Raw genomic sequence first — 9,480 nt, 5'->3', positions numbered from 1 at the left:
TAGTATATAAAATAATTCTCTTTAAGTTTGTAACCAATAATAACAAGTTTTTTTTTCTATATATATATATATTTTTTTTTTTTTTGAATTAAAGCCATGTTTATAATGAAGCAAATTACAATAAATTTTTAACCATAGTTGACGATTAATAATAAAGAATTTGTTTTGCTTTGATAGTTAAGTTATTTTACAATAACAATAATTAAAAGTAATTATTCTTTTTTGGCTCAATTAGGGTTTTTTTGAACTTGTTATCTGTGTTGTGTTTTCGACAAGGATTACGTAGAATCCTCGTACAGCTAAAATATTTAAGGCCCAATAGCGGGTCCAATTGAGATAACTAGATCAAATCTTTAAATCATCAGTCCTTTTCGATGAAGAATAAACAACTGGTCCATATCCCATTCGACATGGTTAGCGTTTCGACAAGATAAGACTGCGTACCTAGAAGAAGCCTCTAGCGCGTATCCGAAAGCCTAGTGTAGTTTCCCACTCACTACCAGATCGCATAAGATTAGCGATTGCTTTCCAATAATCTAGAGAGAAGATCATATCTTTCTAAATAAGGAAAGATGGTAATTAACAATCAAGTAATTAATGTGTTACTAATTCCCACGAAGACAGGACGCAATTTTGACAACCAATATCGTGGTGTGACATCCACATCAACATACATAAGGCGTCCCGTGAGCTGGGCTTCACCAAATAAGTTCAAAGTTAATATTGTTGGGATTTATACCCTAAAAGCATGCAATTAATGGATAATATATTACAAAATATATGAAATACAATTATAAAATAAATGAATACATTAATTATAAAAGTATAATTAATAAATATCTAAAAATTCTTCATTCATATGGAGAAGGTATAATCTTGTAATGATGTAAAGAGAATTAAGATTATACGATAAGAATAAAACTAGTCGGTAGTGTATTAAAGTAAATGAATCTTTAATATAGAACTATTAAGTATGGTTTACTATACACTATACTCTAGTGTGTGTAACATATGTGGATAGATATGTAGTAAATGTGTTGTGTATAATTTGATTATACATGATTGGACCGATGTATAATAATATCTTTCACTAACATGTCGTTTACCATGAAAGAGTTATTCATATCACAATGATAATTATTAGTAGATCAGTCTAAATCGTGAGTATACATGAACTCTTATTTGTATTTATTGAGTTTTTTTATTCACTCGTTAAAGTTTCTCAAAAAAGATGATTCTTATAACTTCTGTTTTGGGAGCTATGAGTGGCTGGAAATATGTAATACAATAATATAATCCAAGCTTTCCTAACGGTTCGAATATTAGTTCCTTTATAGTGTTAATTTTGGGAGTGCTAACAGTTGGATCCAAATCTATAATAAGTTATAGATTAATTGTTCACATTGAATTAATGGTACATAAGAAATCAAGAGATAATTAAAAAAGTAAAACAATAATTTTAACTAACTCTAATTATGAACTAATAATTAGAGGGAACTACTTATATTGATTACATCAATAGACTACAAGTAAGAATTTTGTTAATATAATTCTATATTGTCAAATAGTGCAATTTCATATTTATACTGGAGTAATAATAGAATTAATAAACTAGATCATTCTATTGATAAGAAATGTCTTCTAGCAGCAGTTTGTTGGTCAATTTAGGGGGCCCAGAATAATCTCATTTGGAACAGTAAACCTATGAGGCTTGAGAACATTGTTGCTTCTGTAAAAGAGTACCTTGATCAATGGAAAAATACTAAAAAATTTGAGATAGATTCTTCATGGCCTGGTTTTTAGGCGGGTGATGGTTGTGAGCATTGGACTCCTCTACAGTTTGATAGTATTAAGGTAAATGTAGACGCATCTCTGTTTGATGGTGGTCAGAGTTTTGGTTTGGAGTTGGTAGCTAGAAATTCCAATAGTTTCCTTATTGAAGGGCGCACAATATTTTCTTCTAGTGTAAAGCAATGGGTATCTATGAGGCCCGTAGTTGGATCAAGGATTGGAAGTGGTTGAATGTCATACTGGAGACCGATTGTTTAGAGCTTGTGCAAGTATTACAGAGTTCTATCAGTATGATTTCTCTGTTTGGTTATGCCATTTAAGATTGTGAAAATATGCTTGCAAATTCATGTAATGTTTCCGATTATTTTGCCAAATGATCAGTTAATATGATAACTCATAACTTTGCTAGAGTTGCTATCTTATATACTAGTTGTAATTTTAATTTGGAATTTGTTCCAACAAATTTGTTACATTGTTTAGTAACAGAAGTTATTGGTTAATAAAAATGATTTTTCCATTCAAAAAATAAAATTATAAAATTATAATATTCAACATTATATTTAAAATTTTATTATTATTTTAATTTATTTATAATTGATAAATTCATATATTATTATTGGGATATGATTTTGTCTCGTTATTTTACTTTCACGGATTGTAATCCGTGATGTACGACAACTGTCAGATGAGGAAGTTATTTGATCTAACGGTTGAGATTGATCTAGGGGTAATTAGGGTTAAAAAGTATAAACGTACCCTCACACTCATTTAATGTACCCTGAGACCCATTTAATGTACCACGGAATACATTCCGTGAAAGTACATGACGGGACAAAATCATATCCCTATTATTATTATTTAATTATAAGATTTTTTAATATGTCGTGTTATATTTTTTGAGTTTATCGCGTGTCGTGTTTTTTAGTTAGTCTACTCGTACTTATGTATCGTACTTTTTGTGATTCTCATGTCATGTCGTGTTTAAGAATATATTCTTTTGTATTATCAAACTAATTTGTAATATCATGTTGTATCGTGCCTTCTACTTAAGAGTTGAGATAGTCCTATCTAGTTTAGTGTTAATAATTAGAAACAATTTTTATTTAAAGAAAATAGAAAAAAGAAGATTTTTTTTTATTTAGGATAAAAAAGAAAAGAAGATCTAATATTAATTGTCATCAACTACCAAACCAGCAGTTCATGTAAAAAAAAAAAAAAATTGTCATCAACTTGGTAGACTACTACACGTAGACCAAACCAATGGCCCAGATTCTTGCATCAATTCTTCACCAAACTCTTATACCTACGCGTAACAATCAAATTCCACCATCCTCTACTTCCAAAAATACGTGGACCCCACTTTTAAGAGCCACCCAATAAAACTCTTTATCAAAATCATTTTTTTTTTAAAAAAAAACACTTAAAATATATATTGATGACGTCATAAATCACTAAATGGCTTTTGTTCTTTCTGGTATTCACTACAAAATACATTATAATTATCATATAAAAAAAAAAAAGGGTAAATACTATTTTGGACCTTCTGTTTTACAAAAGTTACCAATTGGACCCTGTGTTTTGTTAAATGTCAAAATGGACCCTGTATTTTCTAAAATAGTACATATAGGACCCTGAATTGATTTTTTGTCAAAATAAAGTTTAATTATAATCCGATCTAAAAATGCTATGACAAAACTGTTTACATTTATTGTATCTGTTCGTATTAAGTATTATCTTCAAGTTGGTTGTATTAAAAAAAAAATTTGTCAAAAATTAAGCTTAGAGTCTTATTTTTACTATTTTATAAAATACAGGGTCCATTTTGTCATTTAACAAAATACAGGGTCCAATCTGTAACTTTTGCAAAACACAGGGTCTAAAATAATATTTACCCTAAAAAAAACTTAACAATGTGTTAAATTATTTATTATTTATTGATGCTAAGACATTTGTCTTTCATTCTACTCATACTCATAGTTAGTCACCTAAGATTTTATGAATAATGATTAAAATTCATTAAATTCATCTTTCTTCTTTCGGAAGGACATCAAATTTATCTTTGAAATCTTTGTGTGATTTTTTTTTTTTCAAAGTGTGACAAAAAAGGTGTAACTATATACGTATAGTTAATTCAGAGATAATTCAATATCAATCAATTATATCCGTAAAAAAGAATCAACATTTTTCTTTAGTAATAATGTCAACACAGATAACGAAAAGAAAATGTGAACATAAAATATTCACTAAAATCATACATAAAATAATATTATAAAGTCATAACTACTTAAAGTTTTAAATTCATAAACGATATAAAATTAATATTTATTTTTAACGATATAAATACGAATATTGTAATTTTCTTATATTTTATAAGTGCTCAAAATTTGAGATGAGACAATTGCCCCACCTAATCCTTAGCTAACTTCGTTTATAATTATACCAATAACAATATCTTATTTCTTAGTGCTTGATGTCCCTTAGCATTTCCCACCACTTCTTTTTCACCTTGCAAAACTGTAAAAACTTGTGTGACATGTGTAACTTTTGATGCAAAATACAAGTTTTGTCAAATATATAAAGAAGGCATAGAAATTGAATGAAGAAGAAGAAGTCCACGACCAACAACTCAATTTCCAACAACAACATTGGTGGGACCGATACCACTAACTTGGATTAAAGTTGAAGTTCCTAAAGCCAAAAGGCAAAGGCAAATTAAGGCTCATACAAAGTTACGAGCTCACCAACCCCGGACTTACAATCACCTTATATAAATACCCCCTTATCACTTCCACCTTTTCTCAATTCATTCTCACTCCAACCAAAACAACAAGAAAAAGAAGAAAATTCCAATACCCAAAACCAAAATGGCCAACACCGGAGAAGGAGATCAAACCCAAGTCAGCAGACACCAGGAGGTCGGCCACAAGAGTCTTCTCCAAAGCGATGCTCTCTATCAGGTAAATATACAGATCATTTTCAGATTTAAACCCCCAAAATAAAAATTAATCCTTTTTATTGAAAAAAATCATAATTTGGGTTTTTGTTTTTGTAGTATATTCTGGAAACTAGTGTCTACCCAAGAGAGCCTGAGTGCATGAAGGAGCTCAGGGAAGTGACTGCTAAGCATCCATGGTGGGTTTGGTTTAACTTCACTCTGATTATTTTTTGGGGGTTTTTGTTTTCTGATTTGTTTTTTGATTTGATTAAAACAGGAACATTATGACTACTTCAGCTGATGAAGGTCAGTTCCTGAACATGCTTCTCAAGCTTATCAATGCCAAGAACACTATGGAGATCGGTGTTTACACTGGCTACTCTCTCCTTGCCACAGCTCTGGCTATCCCAGATGACGGAAAGGTATGAAGATAAATAATAATCCCTGATTGTGATTCATCGAACCAGATATAAATTTCTAATTGGGTTTATTTCTCTAATTACTTTACCACAGATTCTGGCTATGGATATTAACAGAGAGAATTTCGAATTGGGTCTTCCTAGTATTGAAAAAGCCGGCGTTGCTCACAAGATTGATTTCAGAGAAGGCCCTGCTCTCCCTGTTCTTGATCAAATGATCGAAGATGTAAAATCTCTTTCCCTATTTTCTTTCACCTCTTCATTTTTAATTAGTAATTTTAGTTCAGAACTTTGACATTTATCAATTTTTAAACTTTTAAAGTGGTTAAAAATATCCCTAAAAGATTGGTGGATGAAAATTTAAGGGACAAGATTTAATATATACGAAAGTTTGTATATGAAAATTTGATTTGGTAAATATTAAAATTTAGGATCGTAACAATCAATAAAATAATAAAATTAAATGAATTTAAACAAAAATTATTAAATCTAACAATCAAGAAAAGTAAAAAATTATTAAATCTAACAATCAAGAAAAGTAAAAAAAAAAAGGAGGAAATTTAAGAGTAAAAATTCTAATCAGTTTTTTTGGGTTGATTGTTTGATTAATTGTGTGTTACCATCCACAGGGTAAGTACCATGGAACCTTTGACTTTATCTTCGTTGACGCTGACAAGGACAACTACTTGAACTACCACAAGAGATTGATCGATCTAGTTAAGGTCGGGGGTGTAATCGGGTACGACAACACTCTCTGGAACGGTTCTGTGGTCGCACCACCAGACGCGCCACTAAGAAAGTACGTTAGGTACTACAGAGACTTTGTTATTGAGCTTAACAAAGCACTCGCTGCTGACCCTAGGATCGAGATCTGTATGCTTCCAGTTGGTGATGGAGTCACTATCTGCCGTCGGATCAGTTAAGTCATCATTGCAAAAGAAAGAGGGGAAAAAACCAATGTTGATTGATTATTATTGTTGCTTGCATATGATAATTGACAAGAGAAAAGTCAATAATTTTTTTTTTCTTTCTTATTTTAATTTCTTCTTCTAATGTTTTGTAATTTACACAATTGTTGTATTTGGCAATTGGGCTGAAATATCTTTAAAAAAAATTATATATATATATATAATTTGATGCTTTCTGATTTATCTTTATATATAATAACTACATTACATTGTCACTCAATGATCTGTTTTTGTCTATTCCCGTGTCTTTAGGTAACGTTGATTTAGGTGCACTATAATTGATTTGATATATTATATTGTTTAGACTATTGCTAATGTCTAATATTTTTTTTATACCTATTAAAATATAAGTTAGAAAGAAAATTCAACATTTTTAAAATTAATAAGCTCTCCCCAAATATATTAAACATTATACTAAACATTTTCAAACTTCTACCAATTTTGGTATATCTAAAGAGCATTATTATTATTATGCAGTCTTACGATTAGTTAGTAATATTTCTTAAAAATTATTACATTAAATTATATCGATATTTAATTGAATAAATAACGATATTGATACATAAGTGTGTGCTAAGTATTACTGGTGTCATTTAGTATTTCTCATATATAAATAATAATAGGCACCATACGTTATTGATGATGATTTCAAAGAACGTAATTAAGTATCGGATAATATATAACTTAACAAAATAATTTAAAAAAAATATTACTGACAAATTATAAAATACCACGTATAACAAGTACTAAACACTACCCAAAGCAATACTTTATTGTTTCTATTTTGTTTTTTTGTTTGTATACAAATTAAATAATAATAATTAAAAAAACCATCATAATACACGTCGTGATAATGAAGAGAAGGAATTGATGACTTTTTGTTATATTTACATTTATTTATATAAGGACGAGTGGTTCACTGACCATACATATATTAATATTATTACTGTCTCATCTCATCTCTTCCACCAACCGCAACAACTTAATGGCAACCCAATCCCAATTTGTTGTTGTATTTTCTTTTTTAGGAAGCAATAAAGGCAGCAAACATGATCTACAAATAAATAATAAAAAATCATTCTACTTGGATTTGAAGATATTCAATTATATATGGAGGAGTATAAATTTACAATAATATGGTTTTTTTTTAAAAAAAATATATATTATTTTATAGAAAAATTTTAAAAAAAAATTATAAAAATATATATATAAAAAAAAAGCATAAGGTACTTGGTTACCCTTTTATAGTAAGTTATACCATATGAGTATGTTACTCTTATATGATTTTCTCATATTTTTTAATTTTTTTTTTCAATTTTTCCATAAAATAATATTTTTGAAAAAAAAAATTATATTTTTTCACAAAAAGTATAAAAGAAACTCATAAAATTTGTAATTTTTTCAACATATAATTTGAATTTTTTTAAGAGAGAGAAAGAGAGAAACTTTTATTAATAGGCAACTCAGTCAATAGTCTATTACATTATGATATATCGCTCAAAGAACAGAATTAACAAGATAAAAAAATCATACCATTTAAAAAATCGGAAAAAAGAATCAACAAGATAGAAAAATCACACCATTCAAAAATAGGAAAGAAAACTATGATAGCACCTTTAAATAAAATAATTTTGATATTTTAACAATTAAATTTTATGTTTTCCAATTAAATTGATATTTTGTTTGGTAAAATAATTATTTTCTATGCTTACTTAAGTTTTGAGGATTTTTTTTAGTGAAAATTATACTTTTTTATTTTTGTTCAATTATTCAAAAATATTGGTTTTTTTTTTTTTTGAAATATTATGTGAGAAAAATTCTAAAATAAAAATTGGGAAAAACAGTAAAAAGTAACTAGTTACTCTAAGGAGGTAACTGGTTATCCCTTTTGTTACCCTAAACTATTTTTCTCATACTTTTTAACATTTTTTTTAATTTTTATAAAAAATAATCTTTTTGGAAAAACTATATTTTTGTAAATTTTCCAAAAAAAAAATAATAATTTGTTTTTTCAAATAATAATTTTTAAATTAGGTGCTGAAAGTTTGCACAAGCACACAAATGAATAAATGATCCATGACCATGACCTAAACCACTATCACAATCATATAACAACAACTTCATTTATCATACAATTATTGACTTAGTGACAAGACTCATAATTTTTATTTTGTGAGGACTTATTTATCATAAAAAAAATATTTATAACTATATTATAATCATTTTTACTAAATTTATCTAATTTTATGGGGGCCTTTATACTATTTTGGTCTATAATTATTAAATTAAAAAATTTACATTTAATTTTTTAAAAGACAATATATTTGTTAGTGGGAGCGGGAGTTATAGCCTCCACATCAATATTAATGGGTCCGTCCCTGATTGACTGTCGTTCAGTTTTGAATTAGCTATGGTTGTTAGTTACTTGTTATAGCATGGTGAAGTTGTAGAAGTAAGCTGTAAGCCCCACATACATGGTTGTTTTAGTAGTTTGAACTGATAATGAGTCTACGTGATATATGGTAGCCTCCCAAAACTGACTGTTGACCAAACTAAAACAAGATAACAAAGTTGGCTAACACTAAACTAAACACTATGTAATAATTAACCACTACAATACATATATAGAATTTAATTAACCTACCGTTTAGACTCTCACTATTTTCAATTACACATTGAATAATCTTCCCAATGTCTTTCCACATATGCTTAACTTAACTCCAATAATTGATGATGTGTTCTATAGTTTCTCAAAACAGGTAGATTAAATTAAAAGAATTGCTAAAAAGTATTATTAATGTCTTGTACTATTCTCAGTGATATACTATGACGTCACGCTTTTTATAAAAAGTGTTCAGTATCTTAATATCCAATAACAATATTTTTTAATTAATTAGCAGAAAAAAACTTATTAATCAAAACAAAACAAACATTGATTGGAAGTTTCTCGAAAGTGATGTTTCAGTTTCTTGTTGATTATTTTAAAAAAATATGGGAAGAATTTAAAATTTCCTCTTTGTAAGGTTAAAAAGGAACTTTCATCAGCTTATATTACTAAAACTATATTTTTTTATTATTGTTATTTTATTTCAGATTTTTATATTGTATCATATATTTTTAAAATATTTTACCAATTTTTTTTTTAAATTTTAATATATTATATTAATATTTATACATATTCCCATATAAAAAGAAAAACTAGAACTATAACAAAATATGTTTAGAGTAATAAATATTGTTTTGTAAATTTAAAGCATCAATAGTGATTTTTTTTTTAAAAAAAAAAATTAAATAAGAGTTTAGAACATCTATTAATAGTATAGCGTGTTTTTAATTTAATTTTTTTAAAAAATTAAAAATTTATATT

General features: G+C 27.6%; 1 protein-coding gene across 1 annotated transcript; it reads left to right on the top strand.

Annotated features, from left to right (window-relative positions):
* Positions 1-4,510: 4,510 nt before the first annotated feature.
* Positions 4,511-6,294, top strand: LOC115702947 (caffeoyl-CoA O-methyltransferase). The gene is made up of 5 exons (XM_030630419.2): positions 4,511-4,748; positions 4,844-4,923; positions 5,004-5,148; positions 5,240-5,371; positions 5,775-6,294. Exons 1-5 carry the CDS (start codon positions 4,656-4,658, stop codon positions 6,066-6,068), a joined length of 744 nt encoding a protein of 247 aa, XP_030486279.1. The 5' UTR covers positions 4,511-4,655; the 3' UTR covers positions 6,069-6,294.
* The last annotated feature ends 3,186 nt before the right edge of the window (positions 6,295-9,480 follow it).

This window comes from Cannabis sativa, chromosome X (assembly GCF_029168945.1).
Source record: "Cannabis sativa cultivar Pink pepper isolate KNU-18-1 chromosome X, ASM2916894v1, whole genome shotgun sequence".
Taxonomy (NCBI): Eukaryota; Viridiplantae; Streptophyta; class Magnoliopsida; order Rosales; family Cannabaceae; genus Cannabis; species Cannabis sativa.
This window is presented reverse-complemented; position numbering and strand designations above follow the sequence as displayed.

Bases quoted from the DNA above. Each gene is read 5' to 3' on its own strand.
- LOC115702947 (XM_030630419.2), top strand. From the start codon at position 4,656: ATGGCCAACACCGGAGAAGGAGATCAAACCCAAGTCAGCAGACACCAG. The intron at 4,749-4,843 runs GTAAATATACAG...TTGTTTTTGTAG, and splicing joins AAAGCGATGCTCTCTATCAG to TATATTCTGGAAACTAGTGT. The intron at 5,372-5,774 runs GTAAAATCTCTT...TACCATCCACAG, and splicing joins TTGATCAAATGATCGAAGAT to GGTAAGTACCATGGAACCTT.